Source organism: Cetorhinus maximus, chromosome 6, assembly GCF_964194155.1.
Source record: "Cetorhinus maximus chromosome 6, sCetMax3.hap1.1, whole genome shotgun sequence".
NCBI lineage: Eukaryota > Metazoa > Chordata > Chondrichthyes > Lamniformes > Cetorhinidae > Cetorhinus > Cetorhinus maximus.
This window is the reverse complement of record NC_135884.1, coordinates 19339541-19358663: the sequence shown is the minus strand read 5'-3', so window position 1 is coordinate 19358663 and position 19123 is coordinate 19339541. Positions and strand designations below refer to the sequence as shown.

At 39.0% G+C, this 19123-nt stretch overlaps 1 protein-coding gene across 1 annotated transcript in view; it reads right to left on the bottom strand.

Annotated features, from left to right (window-relative positions):
* Nucleotides 1-19123, bottom strand: part of pbrm1 (polybromo 1) — an 82317-nt gene that overhangs the window by 8825 nt on the left and 54369 nt on the right. Inside the window, exons 22-28 of the mRNA XM_078543331.1 lie at nucleotides 13038-13183; nucleotides 11860-12017; nucleotides 11356-11539; nucleotides 9327-9537; nucleotides 6378-6576; nucleotides 5470-5631; nucleotides 1315-1452 (exon numbers count right to left, since the gene is read on the bottom strand). Coding sequence (XP_078399457.1) covers nucleotides 1315-1452; nucleotides 5470-5631; nucleotides 6378-6576; nucleotides 9327-9537; nucleotides 11356-11539; nucleotides 11860-12017; nucleotides 13038-13183 — 1198 coding nt within the window. The remainder of the gene's footprint in view (nucleotides 1-1314; nucleotides 1453-5469; nucleotides 5632-6377; nucleotides 6577-9326; nucleotides 9538-11355; nucleotides 11540-11859; nucleotides 12018-13037; nucleotides 13184-19123) is intronic.

The window sequence follows — 19123 nt, the reverse complement described above, 5'->3', positions numbered from 1 at the left end:
GGATGTAAAATTCAATCATATTGTGGTCATTGCTATCTAGGGTGCCTTTACTCGGAGGTCATTAATTAATCCTTCACGTTACACAATAAAGGCCAACAGGGAGCAGTGTGGGTAGCACAAAAGATAAAGACACATTCAAACATAACCTAACTCTGTAGAACATCAAGTCTGACAGTCGGAAAAATCTAATAACTGACTGCACAAGTAAGCAAGCTAGTAAGCAGCAAAATGTGATTGTTGTCAGGTAGTTCCAGTATCAGTACACCTCTACTACAGCCAAACCTATTTAAATAACTCCTTCAGCCTCTGCCTCCGATGTCCTGTACCCAGAAAATTAATCACCATCTCCCAGCCTTTGTGTATTTCTTTCTTTGCTCCTTAAAGTCAGAGGGCTGCAAACCTCAATGTATCTAGAGTGCAAATGATTGTCATCAATTTTTTGAGCTATTACTTTAACTATCTTTCTGTCACTATTACTAATCTCTTACTTCCTGATTTAGCATCCATTATCCTAAAATAAAAGCAAAATCCATAATCCTAAAGTGTCTTGGGACATCTTATGTAAAAAAAAAATGCTATATAAATGAATTTGTTAGTGTTGATTTCCTCAAGAAGTGGAAACAGAAGAAACACATATAGCTTGCTTGGACTTGTAAAAGTGCATCGGAGAGCTTGCCTCTTTCACATTGGTCTTAATAAACACCAGCACAGTAATTAAGACTGATTCCTTTTCCAAAAAGGGCCATCATTTTGGGACTACCGCCACTATAATTCTAGCCATCACAACAATTATAAAATAAATATGTTTAACTGCCCAAACAGAGCAGTTATTCTGTATTTACAGTTACTTGGGAAAATATGTTTAGCAAGAAATAGATTAATATTTACATCATCATTTGACAATGTTTGTGGAACAGTTTTAGAAAGTTGTTTTACCTGGAGATTACCTCTAGTAACACTTTGACAGAAGATAGTTGCTTTCTTATACTAATGAAACCATTAGGAAGTTTACAAATAATTATATTTATTTCAGCAGAACAGTTCAGAACATGGCAATTTGGTCAAAAAATGCATCAGTACTTTGAAAATGAAAAATATACTAAGAAATTAGCACAAATTATTCAGTAAAGAAAAGCCCCAAGATCGTTAATACTTGTTTTTTCCAATTTCGGGAATAAAAATTACAGTGAAAGGCATAATCATAACTATTCTGCAATCATCTGTTGCTGAACTGTACACAGTTAGTATCAATGGATTTTAAAAGCAGGATGAGACATTATAAACAAGATAATGATTTAGCAATGATGTTCTTACCCAATGGTTGAATGCCTGGGGGAAGGTGGGGTGGTGGAGGCACCCCAGGGTGAAGTGGCTGCATGCTGCCCAAGCTGGCCATGCCATCAACTGGGCCTTGTAATGGCGGCATGCCCTGTGGGTAGCCACCTATCATGCCTTAAAGGATAACAACAAATTTCAAACATGCATCAAAGATGTCAATAACATGCAACACAGTCTGCATCAATGTTCCCTCTAAATTACTTGTGCTAATTTTGTAAGAAAACCTCTCTCTCTTATATGAATAATTTTGGATTAGTAATATTGGCATGCACCAATAAAGGAAGCTATTCCTATTCAATTTATGATTAGTTTTTCCAAGTCATGAATATATAAATTTGTTTTCTAATCCACTTGAATACTTAGAGGGAACCTTGGTATGCATAATGAAGCATGCACTACAAACTAATGGATGAGAAGATCTACAGCTATTCGAAGGAATGGACATTATTAGTATGTGGTGATGAGACATCATGAGTAATAAATGAACATATACACATTTTACCAAGTATTTGCATGGTAAAAAAATGTGTCTGCTCACATCTCTACGTAGTCTACTTCGAAAAGCTAATTTTCTGACTGAAAAGTGGGATTACCTACCTTTGGTAGGGTCTTCTCCATTCTCTGAAATTTATCCATCACATACCAAAGTCCTGTCATCCAATGAGGGAAAAACACAGGGACATTGTCCCTTTAACACATTTTCAGTGTAAAATTAAGGTAAGCCACATGATTCATCCCCTTTCTGCAATCTATAAATTCTGCTGTCCAGTTCTTTTTCACCCAATGAAGCAAAGCAGTAAGGCATGCAAGTATGAAATCAGATCATCCAACTTTGTTTAAAGAAATGTTCAGATCAGAGGACAACAGAGGGCCTGGTATGTGGAGGATAACATCATTCAAAGGAGGAGGAGAATGCCTACAGAAGGTAGGTGACTTGGGTTTTTTCTTCCTCAGTTATTTTCCACATACTATAGGATAATTCACATAACTGTCAGATGAGAAGGGTCTTTGGTTTGGTCCAATAACCTGTAATAAGGATTGCCTCCCTAATTGTGTATCCTGTTTAGCTTGTAAATCAAAACATTAAAGTTTGATTCAAAAAAGTTTCCAAGTAGCACTCTTGCTTCTGCCATTCAAACTAACTCTCTTAGTAGCTTAGGATTTAGCCTTGGCTCTTATCCAGAAGTATTCATTTCGGATAACTTTTGTAAATGTGTTAATTACCCATCTTTGCTCCAGAATGCATTAAAGTTTAAAAACAGTTCTGAAGAGGAGTCATTTGACTTGAAACATTTCTTTCTCCACAGATGCTGCCAAACCTGAGTGGCTGAGCCATGATCAGATCATGAAGCCATTGTGGTTAGTGCAGAGTTATTGGGCTAGGCTCCTTCTAAGGTAATGTTTTTATGCATTTTCTAAAACAGAAGAAATTAGAGTAAATAAAATTTGGTAAGTGCAACTGAAATAAAAAGATAACCCATATTTGACTGATTATGGACCAAATTCTGGAAAAAGCTGAAAGACAGTAGTTTATTGTTCAGTTTGTTCTATGATGAATGGGCCTTAAGTGACGCTGGAGTTGTAAGAAAATCTGGACTCTAAAAACATGAGATGGATCCTATGATTTAAGAGGAAGCCCAGTTTATAAATAGAAACTGATACAGTATCATCTTTGCAGCTTGCTGAGTGGGAACTGTGATGAACGACTATCTTGACCAAAATAAAATATGCTGGAAAAACTCAGCGGGTCTGACAGCATCTGTAGAGAGAAAGACAGAGCTAACGTTTCAAGTCTGTATGACTCTTCTTCAAAGCCTTTGGCTATCTTGACCACCCTGGTATTGGATGAACAGAGAAGTTCTTATTAGGCATCTTCAAGAGCTTGATCACACCTGCTATCTCCAATATTATCACTGAGGCAAAACTTCATGAAATTACTGAAGAAAGAATTCTATATAAAAAAAATATGCTCTCAACCTATGTCTGATTGCTTAGTAGAAGCACTAACAAAAGAATGTCAGTACAGACATTAAGACGGTCCGTGCAAAAATCACACCTGGTGGTTAAGTAATGAAGACAAATATAGGGCAGAATTTTTCATCCCGCAGGTGGGTGCGTGCCCGACCTTAGCAGGAGTAAAACAGTGCGTGATGATGTCGGGCGAGCATCCTGATGTCATCGCGCACTCGTGCAATATTTCGGTCGGTGGGCGGGTGTGAGTCGGCAGCGCGCCCGCCGACAATTAAGAGGCCTATTAAGGCCCTTAAGGAAGTAATTGAAAGATTTTTTTCTGCTGCCCATCCAACCTTATGGTTAGCAGGCAGGCGAATACACCAAGTGGCCTTTGCATTTTGTATGAAACCTCATCCACGGTGGGATGAGGTTTCCAACAGTAAATAGAAAAAAGTAAAATTTTTTAAACATAATTTTTAACACATCTCTCTTCATGTGACTGAGTCACATGTGGGGACATGTTCATATCATTTGTTAAATATTTATTTTTCATTTTAAAATTCTTCCGCTCCCTCAGGCAGCTCTGTGCCTTCAGGGAACTTTCTGTCAGTGCTCACCTGCGCATGTGCTAACTTCAGCACTCGCGCTCCTCCCGCCCCTACTCCGGCAGCACTGAGGCTCCCAGCGTGCGTTTCACACTGGCTGGCCGTTAACTGGTCAGCCAGCGTGAAATCGCAGTCGGGGCCCGATAGCGGGCAGCGGACTGTTTCCTGGCCGCTCCCGGGCTCACCCACCTGACAAGGGGAAAATCCTCCCCTATTGTATTTGAGGGGGCTGGTTAGTCCAGTTGGCTAGGTGGCTAACGTGTAGTTCAGAATAATGCCAACAGCATGGGTTTGATTCCCATTCTGGCTGAGGTAGATCTGGGACCTGCCTTCTCATCCTGCCCCTGAGTGTGGAAGGCAATGGCAAACCACCACTGACAAAAAAACTGCCAAATAAAACAGCTCAGGATGAAGCATCAGCATACAATGAGCCAAGGAGCTGCCTTCGGGCAGAGCACTCATGGAATGGAATGGAATGGAATTGTATATACCTACCACAGGGAAAAAATGACAGATTTACAGACCTTAGATTAAATATGTCAATGCAAAACATAGATCGATGCACAGATAAAAACTGGTACAATTAAAATGGCAATCCGAAGGCTAATAAAAATTACCAAAATGGCAAACAACCAATGAAGAGAAATTCTAGGAATGTAACAAAATATAGCAATATTGAAATTATCAACAACTACATAACTATAGCAGATGATGCCAGAAAAAGAACTGCAAAATAACCTGAGCAAATGGAATCATGTGACTTAACCTGACTGTGTTAAAATCTTCTTTAAGGGTCATTATCTCTGTCATTTTCCTGTTGGATGACTGGACTATTCCTATGTATGTGGAAGATAACAGTAAGGGAAAAATATTGCCAGATTACAACCAATGTACAATTTATTCAAATGAATTAAAAACTCCTGTACATGTGGTTAACCTTTAGCAATGGTTAGCAACAGCTTGTAAGTATCATCACATTGGTCTTGACCTTGTAATAAAACTATTTGTTTATGAAATATAGGGATTAAACATCAAGTTTTCCAATGATTTTAAATATAATAATATCCTCAGGTCTTTACAACTATTTATTGCACCAACTTATTTTTACTTTTCATTCTAGAATGTTTCCTTTTAGCTTCCCCAGCACAGAACATCATTGATGGCTTCTAAATTGTGCACATTTCACAATCATTTGTTAAAAATAAATGTTTGCAATAAGAGCAAAATCACAGAATGCTTTGACATGTAATGGATTAGCATAAATAGGATAAATTTTGTAAAGAAAAATATTTTGGTGCAGTAATATTGAACTCTTCAAGGCATAAGATGAAAACACAACTTAAAATGATCATTTTGGATCAGAAAATCTAAGAAAACTTTTAAACATCAAATATTTTTGACATGTGACCCTAGAGAGAGACTTGCTACATGTAATTTTGGTAAACCACCATGGCGCTGATGAAAACCCTGCAAACGTAAAAACAGCAAAATGACCCCCCCACCCCAATTTGGTTGAAAGCAATTTTCAATAGAATTTTAGTCCTTTGCCATTTAGCTAGTTCTCATATGCTACCTGTGACAGGGGTCATCTGCTGATGGAGAATTCCCATTGGTGTAGGAGGTGGTACTACCCCCATGATGGCACCTACAGGTGTACCAGCCCGTGGGGAGGCACACTGCTGCTGCTGAGCTGCACGCTCTCTCTCCTGCTGCTCAGCCTGCTTTGCTGCCCGCTCTGAAAAAACACGAACGTATATTCACATGGGCACACCACTCATTTTATTTATTACAGCACAGAATTAGAAATTTGCACGGATGAGATAAAGCAGATACTCGCTTCAATGAATATATTCACAAAGACTAACCTACATTCAAAACCCGAAGGGAGTGTAGTTATTTTGTCAAAGTTTAAAAATAGATCCATACAATTGCCAGGATAGCTGAACCACAACTTTCTTCCAAATAATTCCCAGGGAAGATGAGACAACCCCCTCCCAAACAGACACAAACTCCCAGGCTCAGACTGATGGGAATTAGCTTGATTGTCAATAGCAACAGATTAACAGAAAAAAATAGCACTTCACAGTATTTCTTGTAAACTCTACAACTGTGTGAAAAATGACATTTATAAAACACTGGGTAGATGCATTTCAAATTCACTTATTTATTTTCAATGACAAACAAATTAGGCCAGGGCGCAAAATTACCAACTGAAACTTTTATGTTACCGACAAGCAAATTTTAACCTTTGGACAGATATAAACCTTTCTGTATATAGAAAGGAGATTTAACTGTTCAGGTAGCTGGCAGCAACCTTAAAATTACAATTGAAGTGATGAAATGTAAAGATACGTACCATGTCTGTATCTGGTTGTTTGTATCAGGTTTAAGGCCATTAAGATGTCATGTCACTTGTTTTTTTAAAAAAAAATAAACATACGCTATAAATGTCTTTGCTATAAAGAATAAATAATGAGCTACCTTCATACTCTGCTTTTTTGACAGCCTCAAGGTTTCTCCATTCTGTACCCACAAGCCTACTCAGCTCTCCAAAAGAGAAGTCAGGATGCTTGGCTTTGATAACAGCTCTCATTTCACTGCTAAACAAGATGTAACCACTTGGGTTGGTCTTCCTCTTTCCCTCCTTCTGTTTAGTACCCTTAATGGATTTAGGGGTTGACTATATGTAAGCAACATAGGACAGTTAGATGTTAGCACTTCTAAGCAATATAGATGTATAGAGGATAAATGAGGAAGATCCTCTGAATATGACTTATTTCCAATCAGTTCGGCAAAATCATATTCCATGGGTCCTCAGCATGCATTCTATTTACATAACACACCTTAGATAAGTACATTACAAAAATAAAAGCCTTACACAAATTTCAACATTAAATCTAAATTAAATTGATGGACAGATTGTTGAACTGTGATGCAAGGGCACGAGTGATTGAATAAAATAATTATTAAAATAAATAGACTTAGGAGTTATATCTGGTTACATAAAGTGGTTTTTGCCTTATTGCCCCAAACATTTGATATACTTTTTCCCTTGGGAATATTCTTTTTGCACGGGTTTTACATCTTTCTTGTAATTTTTCTGGGTTCACTTGCAGTCTTGCAAGTCTAACGAAACATATAATCAGTCTATTTCCAAGTTATTGGCAATGTACTCTGTGTTACCAATATCTGATCTCATAATTCATGTCTTTTACCGGTATAAATTTTAATTTTAGGAATGTAGCTTTTAGGTTGGAAATTAAACTGTTAAATGTAAGATAAATGGAAAACTTGATTAAGAACCTAGTAAACAATCTTAAAGTGAATTAGAATCAAACAAGCAAGGTCAGAGGTAGAAGTGTAAAAAGGACGATCCATCTTTGAGCATTTTAATAGAGCCAGGAGATCCACCCTTCAATAAAAAATTTAAATTACTTACATAGTTCCTAGATGAAAGAAGCTAAAAGCTAGAAATTCTGTTAAGAGGGTCATAAACTTCATTAGAGATATAAATTATTCATATGGGTCACAGAATCAAAGGGTTTGGTTTGAAGATAAAGATAGTTCATTTACATTTCTGTTTGGAACATCCCAGGTATGCCACGTTGTCATGGAGATGGGCTGTCAGGGTTAGAAGGTTCCTTTGTTTAATTTATTTGGATGTTTCTCACAGAAGGCAGTTGCAGTTTTGGTCTGGTGTAGTTTGCAGCTCACTTGGAGGGAAAGAAAGCTGCCAGCAGGTCAGCCTGGAAGGCAGTAAGCAGGCCGTTGCATATCTGCCTGCAGCTACACAGGAGCATAGAGGCCATTAGGAATCAGGGGTGTTCCTGATCTGGAGTCACTAAACAGGAATTGTGAGTGGGGGCCCATTGGAATGAGAAGTCCAAATTCATGGGGAATCAAAATTGTCAGATCTGCCTGGTAAAACTAGTGGGAGAGATTGGCAGTAGAAACCTTGCAGAGAGAAAGAGCTTTGAAAGTCAAACTGCCAGACTAAAAAACTGAGGACAAATCAAAGTGAAATTCCAGAGGGCTGTGGCATACCTTTGGGTTGGTCCCAGGAAAATTGAATGAACCTTCAAGATTTCGTATGACGAGGGAACTCATGGCAGGGGGTGGGGGTGAGGGGGAGTAAAAAGTAGAACTGAGTTTAAAGTATAAGTTTTTATAAACACTATGGGCTAAGTTAGTGCGGTTGCTTCGTTCAATTTCTTTTTAAATACAGTAAAGTTTGTTTTTGTTTAAAAATGTGCAATCATGTGGCAGAGTTAATTACCGGGTATTTGGATTTCTCTTCAAATGTTAACATCTCTAACAGGATCATAACATCTGGAACTGACAAAAGTATTGCCCAACTGTGATTGGTCTGATGTTCTTGGTTTTTTGCAGGGAGATGCTGCAGCCTTCACTCGGCACCTCCCAGCAGGACATGGTTTAGATTGGTAATGGTGGTCTGGGGCATAGTCTTCACTATATGCCATTGATCTCATAATTTTGTTACTCATATCCTGACACTAATCAAAACGGCTGTGATTGTTATTGCGATTAAACTGTGAAGCTACATGAGTGGTCTGCACCCAAAGGATCTGGACCAAATAATGCCACATTATACAACAGTTGCATTGTGTAAATAAAGGATTCACTACTCCACTAAATAAAACTGTGCAACTGTAATTCCCAAATTGTTGCTTGTTTAATAACTATTTTAAGTGAAAATATGAATTTCTCCCCCTCCCCTCGTCCTCCTTGGTATCATCAGTCCTGCTTTTTCCATGGCAGAACATATGAATGCCTGCTCTTTATCCTCCCCCATTGAAGCTCAAATGTGCACAGAACCGCACCACCATGTACAGCCTCTAACTTGTCCAGCTAGGATCACACTCCCCTTTGTGGCATTGGCTTTAAGGATCATCAGGAACCAAATGGAAAGAATCCCAGCCTCCAGCGACAGGTACAGCACTTCAGGATTCCATGGGTGAGTCAGGTTTGCTGTTGAGTTATTAACAATGCCCTCAAATACCGTGGAACTGCTTGGTTCAAGAATCACATTATCAAGTTGGCCATAGGAAGTTGATTTTATTTTGAGCTTTCATTACCAGGTTTGGCATTTTGCAGCCACGCCAACAAAGGTGACCATGATTATGATACATTGCCCCATCAGTATTGCTTGAATAATGGAAGTTTTGAAGTAGTTATTTATATGTAACTACTCAGGTGAAATTTTGCAATCAAGATTTGAAATAAAAGGGTACAAAAGAATTCCTCTAATCTACCATAATGATTTCATGTTCCGTAAACCTAGAATTATTTTTAGCTTTGTTCTTCAAAATGGTGTTTTAGCTTCTGTAAAAGCATGACTCCAAGAACTCTTCTAACATTTTTAATGATACTTTCCCCATAAAAGTCCCCAATAAGATCCTATGACTGTACCTGTGGAGGTGTGTATGGAGCTATTTCCAATTCATTGGTAACAGGAGTCTGTAATTGAGGCACAGACGGCTGTTCAGCAGTTTCAGCCTCCTCTTCAACACACTCCTCATGATCTTCATCAGGTTCTTCAAATTCTGCAAACTTCATCTCTAACTCCTGTATTTTCTTATCTAAAAGAGGAGATGGTTCCTTTTGGGGAACAATAAGTTTCCTGGAACAATATACATAATCTCCATTTTATAAAGAACTGTCACTGTACAAGATTTGTATATTTATTGTAAGACTACACAAAGTAAAATTCCTTAGAAATTTTAATTTGGAATTACATTATAATAGTGAGTTCATTTTAAAAGTATTTAATTGGCTGCAAAAGGCATTGGAACATCAAAAGGTTGTGAAAGATGTTATATAAACACAAGTTCTTTCTTTTTATTTCTCTTAAATATTTTCCCTTTTCATCTCCATTGCCATATTAACTTTTTAACGTAGGGGGAACAGTTAAAAGCCTCAGATCTATCTACACCTGAGAAAATATTGCAAGTGTGTCTTTGCGACAGTGGCCAGAATTTTTCCCTCATTGGGCAGGCTCGGCGGGACCAGGCGGGGGCGGTCGGGAAGCCAACCGCTGCCCGCGATCGGCTGCGCACCACGATTTCACGCGGGCGGGCCAATTAAGGTCTGCCCAATTAAGGTCTACCCTACGTGGTTTGCGAGCGGCAGTGCTAAGCGCTACCTGTGCAGGCAGGGGGAGGAGGGAGAGCGGGCTTGGTGCACAGTTCGCGCATGTGCGCGAAAGAGCGCTTCAATCTCCATAAGGCACGGAGCTGCCTCGGAGATTGAAGTGCTTTTCAAAAAAATTAATAAAGGCAATAAAAATTTAATGAAACATGTCCCCTCATGTGATGGGACATGTTTTTAATGTCAAAAGAAAGTTTTTACTTAATTTGTATTAGCTTTAGGAAACCTCATCCTGCTCGTGGATGAGGTTTCCTAAAAAATGTAAAGGTCGCTTGGCCTTTTCGCCTACCTGCCAACCGTAAGGGCAGCGTAAATTTTAAGTTAATTAGCTCATTAATGGCCTTAATAGGCCTTTCAATTATTGGCGGGTGGGCAGCTGACTCCGACGCGTGGCTGCTGAACGAAATATCGCGCGAGTGCATGATGACATCAGGACGCACGCCCAACGTCATTGTGTGTCATATTATACTCGTGCGTGTCGGGCGCATGCCCGCACGCCAAACGTAAAACTCTGGCCAATGCTTCCTCTCTTTAATGTCACCATTAAATATTGAAATTAATGGTACAATGAAGAATAGGTAAAAGGTATCTAAACCAGGGCCACAGAGTTTAAATGTTACTCAGGGCTAGCATTTGAATTTGGGGTAGGTCATCACAAGTCTTATGTTATAATAATAATGCCACCAGGATTAAGTACCCATATAGTAAGTTTTATATCTGTAAGAATGTACAAGTGTAGATAATCCATTACTGTAGAACGTCTGCTGTTTCAGTAACTGGTTTATACCAACCATGTAGTATTATTAGTTTCAGTAAACAGCATGGACCAATTAAGTTCAGAGAATCAATGTCAGAAAAAAGACAATACAGTCCTATTGTTCTCTGTTCTTCTGCTCGGATCTTCCAATTGTCTGCATGTGTTCCACTCCTTTAATTAGCAAGTGCTCCCTTCCCAGGTCCACCTACCCTGGCTATCCCATTCTTTATGGGGCTCAGCCATTGTGAGCAACCCATTCCCTGTCATGTCTCAAAGCCTCCCCTCCATTCCTTGTTTTCCTGTACCTCCCACTCCTCAACCCATAACCCACTCTGCTGGAAATACGCTGGTGATTATTTTAAAAGATATATTTTCTTTACTATTGAATCACTGAATGGTACATTGCAGATAAAGTAGCCTCACAAAGAAACATGCACATAAAGAATGAAGCAGAGCAATCAGTACCAAAGTCATTCAGGATAGCTTCATCATTAGAGGAGAACTTCTTTTCTATTTTACAGTACTAGGCCTCACCTGAAATAGTATATCTCATCATCCAATATTTTAGCAGATAAGGAGAATCTCTTTAGGCCTTTAAATCTTTTCATTTGCTTGTCAGTCTCATTGTAACGACTCTCACAAATGTACACATCATTTTCATTCACTTCCGTTGGTCGACAAGAGAGGTAGTCTTTAAACGATAATACACTGCACTTGCCTGCATGCAAGAGCATCAAAATTTTGTCTTAGAAACACTAACATTAAATATGTATCTAGTTAATTAGACTACTGCAACATGACATCCATTGATTTGTAACAATCTGCATATTATTTAAAAACTTGTCACACCATTTAATATTAATTTTGATGACTAAAATCAGGATTATTTATTTGATTCTGATCGAAAACATACTAATACAGTCAAAATAGACTTTTTAAAATTCTAAATGCTCCCCAGAATAGTTTACAAAATTGATGCCGATACCTAATACATTATTCCACCCATTAATAATAAGTCTTAAGATATTAACTGCTTACCAAGCACACAAGTCATGGTGCAGGTTTCTTCCACATTGCTAAGAAATACTTCCTTCTTGTAAAACATTTTGGTGGGTTCATGTTCAGTCTCCTCAGGATGGATGAATATGGGGCCAAAGAAATATGCAGCACCACCCCGCACCCACATCTTCTCAATCCTATCAACAAAGTATACAAGGAGTTTGATTTTTTCCCTACATTTTGAACAGTAATTCCTTTTATTTCATTTAAAGGGATATAGGAGCTATAAGGTCACCTGTGTTGTTCTGGAAATGTTTCATGGAGTCCGCAGGCTGCAGAGTTTGGGGGGCGGGGATGAGCTGCTGCGGGTGGAGGCCTCGCTGCGGCTCTTCTTCCCTTTGTCTATGGGGCTGCAGTTTTGGCCTGATCCAGATTTTGCGCTGTGGCTGCTTGTCCTTATGGACCCTTGGGCAGGTCATCTGGGGTTTGGTGGGAGGAGCCAGCTTCAATCAAGTATGGCCGTTGAAGGAGAAGGGGGTGGTATTGCTGAAGGAGGACACAAAGGTTGGATCCAGGAGCAGGTGTTAAGCAAAAATAATGTTGCTGCCGTTGTTTCAGTTAAAATAACTGGTTGACCAAAATTGGCCATACAGTGCGCAGGTAATTCAGATAAAGGTGATTCTGGTGGATCCACATGACCAAGATCGACATGAGTTGAACTTAGAAGGCTCTGGAGATGCACCATTTTGTCGAAGGTTGTACGCGTGGAACTCAGGTTGAATGGGAGCTGCTGTCTGATGAGAATTGCTGGCTAAATCCTTGAAGAAAAAGCTTGAAATCTACCTAAGGAAGATCAGAGCCTAGAAGGACCTTGTGGCTAAAATTGGTGTCATTAATGAGATCTATCATTGTTATATCTACTATTTAATATGTAATTTATGATTTAAATTGACTGATTTGCCTATTAATTTATGCTGATTTTGGTCTGATCGGTAAAGTAAAAATTATAAAAAGAATCGTTCCGTAAATTTGGTTCTTTCGGTTTGTTGATCTTCATGGGGATTGTAACAAATAATACTGAGGATTAAAATAATTCTGTTTATGTTATACCAATAACCGAATACTGTTGGCAATAATATTTCTCAAAAACTTACGCAGATGATGAAAAGTGAAAACTTGCATTATAATTTAAATATTTTGAGTTGTAAGTTACTGACCTGCCTACACGGGGTTGCACTAAACCATGTGATTTTATGTACACACAATCTCCAACTTTGAGCCACAAGTCATTATAGTGAAGCTGCTCATAATACTGGCAGCCTGGTTCTCCATTTGAAATTTCCACTGGCACATCCTCTCGTTCCTGGGCAGACAGATTGAGTAAGTAATATTGTCTATAACGACTGCATGTTACATCTACTGACAATAAACAACACTGAAAATTGAACCCAGCAAAACTGAGTTCAGAAAAAAATAGATAAATGACTAGTCTGGAAATCAGTTTTGACAATCTTGTGCAAGTTGCAGTGGTATTCCGGCTTCAGTTGAGTTCCCCTTGCATAATACATCATGTAGTCTGGATGCATACGTAGGTCAAAATGAGACTTTGCTAATTACATTTGTATCATTTACAGTCTGAATTCGCAGTGTCCTTGCAGTGAACTCTCATATGGGCAGAGCACTGCAGATATCACATGAGACAAGGTGAAGTCCACAAGGTTATGAAAGCAACAGGCAATGTAAATAAAATAAAAGATAACTCAAAATAATTCTAATAATAGATCAAGAGGTGAAATTTCTCTGAACAAAAATTGGGAGAATAACAGCTTTTTTCTTAACAAAATGCACTCTCAGAAATTGTATGTTCAAAGCTATGGGTTCCAATAATTTTCACAGAATGGTTACAAAAGAAACAATTAACCTAGTGCCACTCTACTGCCTTCTCCTTGTAGCCCTGCACATTCTTCCTTTTCAGATAATAATCTAATTCCCTCTTAAATGCCCCAATTGAATCTACTCCACTATACTCTCAGGCAGCGCATTCCAGATCCTAACCGCTTATTGCGTGAAAAAGCTTTTCCTCATGTCGCCATTGCCTCTTTTGCCAATTACCTTAAATCTCTGTCCTCTTGTCTCAATCCTTCCACCAATGGGAACAGTTTTTTGATTTTGAATACCTCTATCAAATCTCCTCTCAATGTTCTCTTCTCCACGAAAAACAGTCCCAACTTCTCCAATCTAAATAAATGAAGCTCCTCATCCCTGGAACCATTCACAAGAATCTTTTCTGCTCTCTCAGTAATGCCTTCACATCCTTCCTAAAGTGAGGCACCCAGAACTGGACTTTCTTTTGTACTCTATACCCCTATTAATAAATCTCAGGCTGCTGTATGCTTTATTAACAGCTCTCTCAACCTGTCCGGCCACCTTTAATAATGTATGCACACATACATCCAGGTCCCTCTGCTCCTGCACCCCCTTTAGAATTGTACCTTTTACCAAAATTAATCACTTCACACATCTCCACATTAAATTTCATCTGCCACTTGTCTACCCATTCCACCAAACTGTCTTCACTATCCTCCTCATAGTTCACAATACCTCCAAGTATTGTATCATCTGCAAATTTTGAAATTGTGTCCAGTACACCAAGGTCTAGGTCATTAATATGTATCATGAAGAGTAGGGGTCCTAACACTGATCCCTGGAGATCGCCACTATAAACCTTCTTCCAGTCCGAAAAACATCCATTAACCATTACTCTGTTTATTGTCATTCAGCCAATTTCAATTCCAAGTTGCTATTGTCCTTTGTTTCCATGAGTTCTCAAGTCTGTTGTGTGGCACTTTATCAAATGCTTTTTGAAAGTCTGTGTACACCACATCAACCACATTACCCTCATCAACCATCCAGAAAGACAAGGGCAGCAGATACAAAGGAACATCAACATCTAAAAGTTCCCCTCCAAGCCACTCACCATCCTGACTTGGAAATATATCACCGCTGTTCCTTCATTGTCGCTTGGTCAAAATCCTGGAACTCCCTAACAGCAATATGGGTGTACCTACACCACAGAGACTGCAGCAGTTCAAGAAGGCAGCTCGCCACCACCTTCTCAAAGGCAATTAGGGATGGGCAATAAATGCTGGCCTAGCCAGGGATGCCCACATCCCGTAAATGAATTAAAAAAAAACCCTGTTACCTCTCCAAAAATTTCAGCGTTAGTTAAACATGATTTGCCCTTAACAAATTTGTGCTGGCTTTCCTTAATTAACCCACCTTTGCCCTAGTAACTATTAATTTTGACCCAAATTATCGTTTCTAGAAGTTTCCCCAGCATTGAGGTTAAACTGACAGGCCTGTAGTTGCTGGGCTTATTTTTACATCCTTTTTGAAAAGGGTGTAACATTTGCAATTCTCCGGTCCTCTGGCATCACCCTAAAGAAGACTGGAAGATTATGGCCAGTGCCTCCACAATTTTCACTCTCATTTTCCTCCGTATCCTTGGATGCATCTCATCCGATCCTGGTGCCTTATTAACTTTAAGTACAGCCTATCCAATTCCCCCTCCTTATCAATTTTAAACCCTTCAAGTGTCTGAATAACCTTCTCTTTCAACATGACCTGTGCAGTGTCTTCTTTCTTGGTAAAGGCAGGTGTAAAATATTCATTTAATACCTCAGCCATGCCTCCTGCCTCCATTCATAAATCCCCCTTTTGGTCCTTAATTGACTCTGCTCCTCCTTTTACCACCTTTTTACTATTTATATGCCTATAGAAGACTTTTGGATGCCCTTTTACGTTAGCTGCCAGTCTCTTTTCATACTCTCTCTTTGCTTCTTTTATCTGATTTATCAATTCCCCTCTGAACCTTCTATATTCAGCTTAATTCTCGGTTATATCATCCATCTCTCACAAGCATACTTTTTCTTCTTCATTTTAATTCCTCTATCTTTTGTCACCCAGGGAGCTCTAGATTTGTTTGCCTTACCTTTCCCCTTCATGAGAATATACCTTGACTGTGCCTGAATTCTCTCTTCTTTCAAGACAGTCCTTTGTTCAGTTACAGTTTTGCCTGCCAATATTTGGTTCCAATTTACCTGGGTCAGATTCATTCTTACCCCATTGAAGTTGGCTCTACCCCAGCTAATTATTCTTACTCTGGATTGCTCCTAACCTTTCTCTATAGCCAACCTAAGCCTTATGATACAATGATCACTGTCCCCTAAATGTTCCCCTACTGGCACTTGGCCCACCTCATTTCCAAGAACCAAGGTCTAGCAGTGCCTTGTTCTGGAAACATACTGCTGTAGAAAACTTCCCTGAACAAATTCTAGGAAATCTTGCCTCTCTCTGCCCTTTACACTACTGCTTTCCCAGTCTATATTTGGACAACTAAAGTCCCTCATTATAACTACTCTATAATTCTTGCACTTATTAGTAATTTCCTTGCAAATTTGTTCCTCTACATCTTTCCCACTATTGGCAACCTATAGGCTACACCAAGCAATGTAACTGCATCTTTTTGTTCCTTAGCTTGAGCCAAATAGTTTCTGTTCTTGACCTGTCAGAGACATCCTCTGTCTCGAGGACTGGAATGTTCGCATTAATCAATGCTGCCACGCCTTCTCCGAGTCTTTACTTTTCTATCTCTCTTGCACACCTCGTATCCAGAAAATTTAACACCCAGTCCTGCCCTTCTTCTGGTCTCCCATGCATCCATTATTTTAATCATTCCACCACTGGTGGCCATGCCTCCAGTTTCCTCCAAGCTCTGGAATACCTCCACTACACCTCACCACCTCACTTTCCTTCTTTAAGGCCCTCCTTAAAACCTACCTCTTTGACTGACCTTTCAGTCATCTGACTAAATGTCTCCTAATGTGGCTCAGTGTCATACTTCTTTTTATTTAAAAAAATCCTTGGGATGTTTATTATGCTAAAGGCACTATATAAATATAAATTGTTGTTAAATGGATTATTTGGAACTTCTTAAATTTGTGGACATACAAGCCTCACATAGTCAGGGAAACCTCAAGTGCAACAATACCAGACTTGCTAAATGCAACAACATAACATTGCACAATGCTTTGCAGAAGCTGGGAAATTTGGTCAAAAAGTGGGAGATGTCATTTACTATAGAGAAATGCAAAGTCATAAAGCTGGGAAATAAAAAGTGGGAATACAAAATAAAAAAGAAATAACACAAATTTAAGAAGTTCCAAATAACCCACTGAAGAGCAACAATTTATATAGCGCCTTTGATGTAATAAAACGTCACTAGTTGCTTCACAGGAGCATTATAAAACAAAGCATGATACCAAGCCACATAAGGAGATGTTAGATCAGAAAACACAGGAGAAGGATTTGTCATTCTTAACGGAAAAGTTCTTAAAACTATGCCAGATGCTTAGGAATATTTACATTAAGGAAAAAAGCAACAAGAAATAGATAATGTTGAACATTGCTCCGGGAACCAGCTTAACAAAAACTCTAATATTTTAGCCTGGATTTTTGCTGGAAGCGGAGAAAGAACAGTTTTCGCTGTTCACCTTGCCCATAGACTTTTCACAAGCTTGTTGATGGAGATTGCTAGTAATCCTGCGTCTGTTTGAATTTGGCACCCTCTATCTGTGGCTTCTGTGAGCAGGAAAGCAGCAGAAAGGCTGTTTAACTAAACCTCAAACAGCCAGAAAAAAATGTAAAAAGCTGGAAGTATCAATTATATTCAAATCATTGTACAGGAAACAAAATAAAGGTTAGGACATACACACAGATTATAGGAAAGACATAGGGGCAAAGCAAATAATGTATTAAAAAAATTTAAAAAAAAGAAATCTGCAACATTAATTTCTTTTCTGAGGGAATGAGACTCCATATTTGACAAAATTATATTTTCAGGGCTAGAGAGGTTGCTCAACAGTAATTATCACTTACGACAGTGTTAAAAATGCACTTACCCCATTGACTGAACAAGACCTAACTTTTTCAGCCATTTTTAAGAATGAGAATAATGGGTAATTAGCTAGGTTTATGTGGCATGACAATGATCTCTGAGCATCAAGGCACATCCATGAAGAAGCAGGTTATTATTCACAGCATATTGCAGATTTCTATGTTTAACTGTGCACGTGCAGATGCCAGAAGCTGCTGTCAGTTTTACCCTGTAAAAACACCGAGTGTCAACTGCCTCGCAATTATTAGAACAGCAAATCTGGGTTAATGGGGAAGGGATTCAAGTTTAGATATGAAAGGGTGACTGCACAGTTAAGATGTAACTTTTCCACACAAAAGGTGGTAAGTATGGAATAGTCTACTCATGGAAGCACTAAAGTGGAGGATATTATCAATTTTAAGAGTGATATGTAGATTTATGTCAGACAGGGCTTTTGAAAGTATGACATGTAGAGTTGGATAGGAAGTCTGCGACTTTTAGAACTATACTGATGGAGGAAAATGGTCTTTCCTGGTCCTTAACAATTCTATAGTGTTTGGGCATGCTGAGTAGAGGTTATTTAAATATGTCTAGTGTTGGCACATGAGTGACAATGGTTTTCTGGAACTTGCTTGATAGCCCTAGAAGATGTGGAGAGCTTTCCCAGGTAGCCCCTCAAAACTGACTACATCTCTTTTGTCTCATCAAGGTAGTGTCATTTGATGGAGAAATGTTAGCCAGTACATGGCAGAAAGGGCTCCTGTTTAATATCCCATCTGCTAGACATCACCATTTTCAATATGGCAAAGTGTCAGAGAAGGTTCTGGACTCAGATCTTTGATGAGACTTGAATCCAAAATCTTTTGACTAGCTGGGAGAAATTGCCACCAACTGAGCCAAATTGATACTTGTGACCATTAATCAACTGGATGCTTTTTCATTGCCCCTCTTTGTATTTTCCTATGATCATGTACTGCAGTTGGTGTAGATGTCAAGTTCTATGAAGCTATTTCCAAGAGATCACAGAATTTTAACAGCACAGGGGAGGCCATTCGACCCATCATGTCTGCACCGGCTCTCCAAATGAGCATTATGACCTAGTGCCATTGCCCTGCCTTTTCCCTATACCCCTGCACATTGTTTCTATTCAAATAATCATCTGATGCCCTCTTGAATGCCTCGATTGAACCTGCCTCCGCCACACTTCCAGTGCATTCCAGACTCAAACCACTTGTTGTCAGAAATTTTTTTTCTCACATCACATTTCCTTCTTTTGGAAATCACCTTAAATCTGTGCCCTCTTGTTCTTGATCCTTTTACATGTGGGAACAGCTTCGCCCTATCTACTCTGTCCAGCCCCTTCATGAT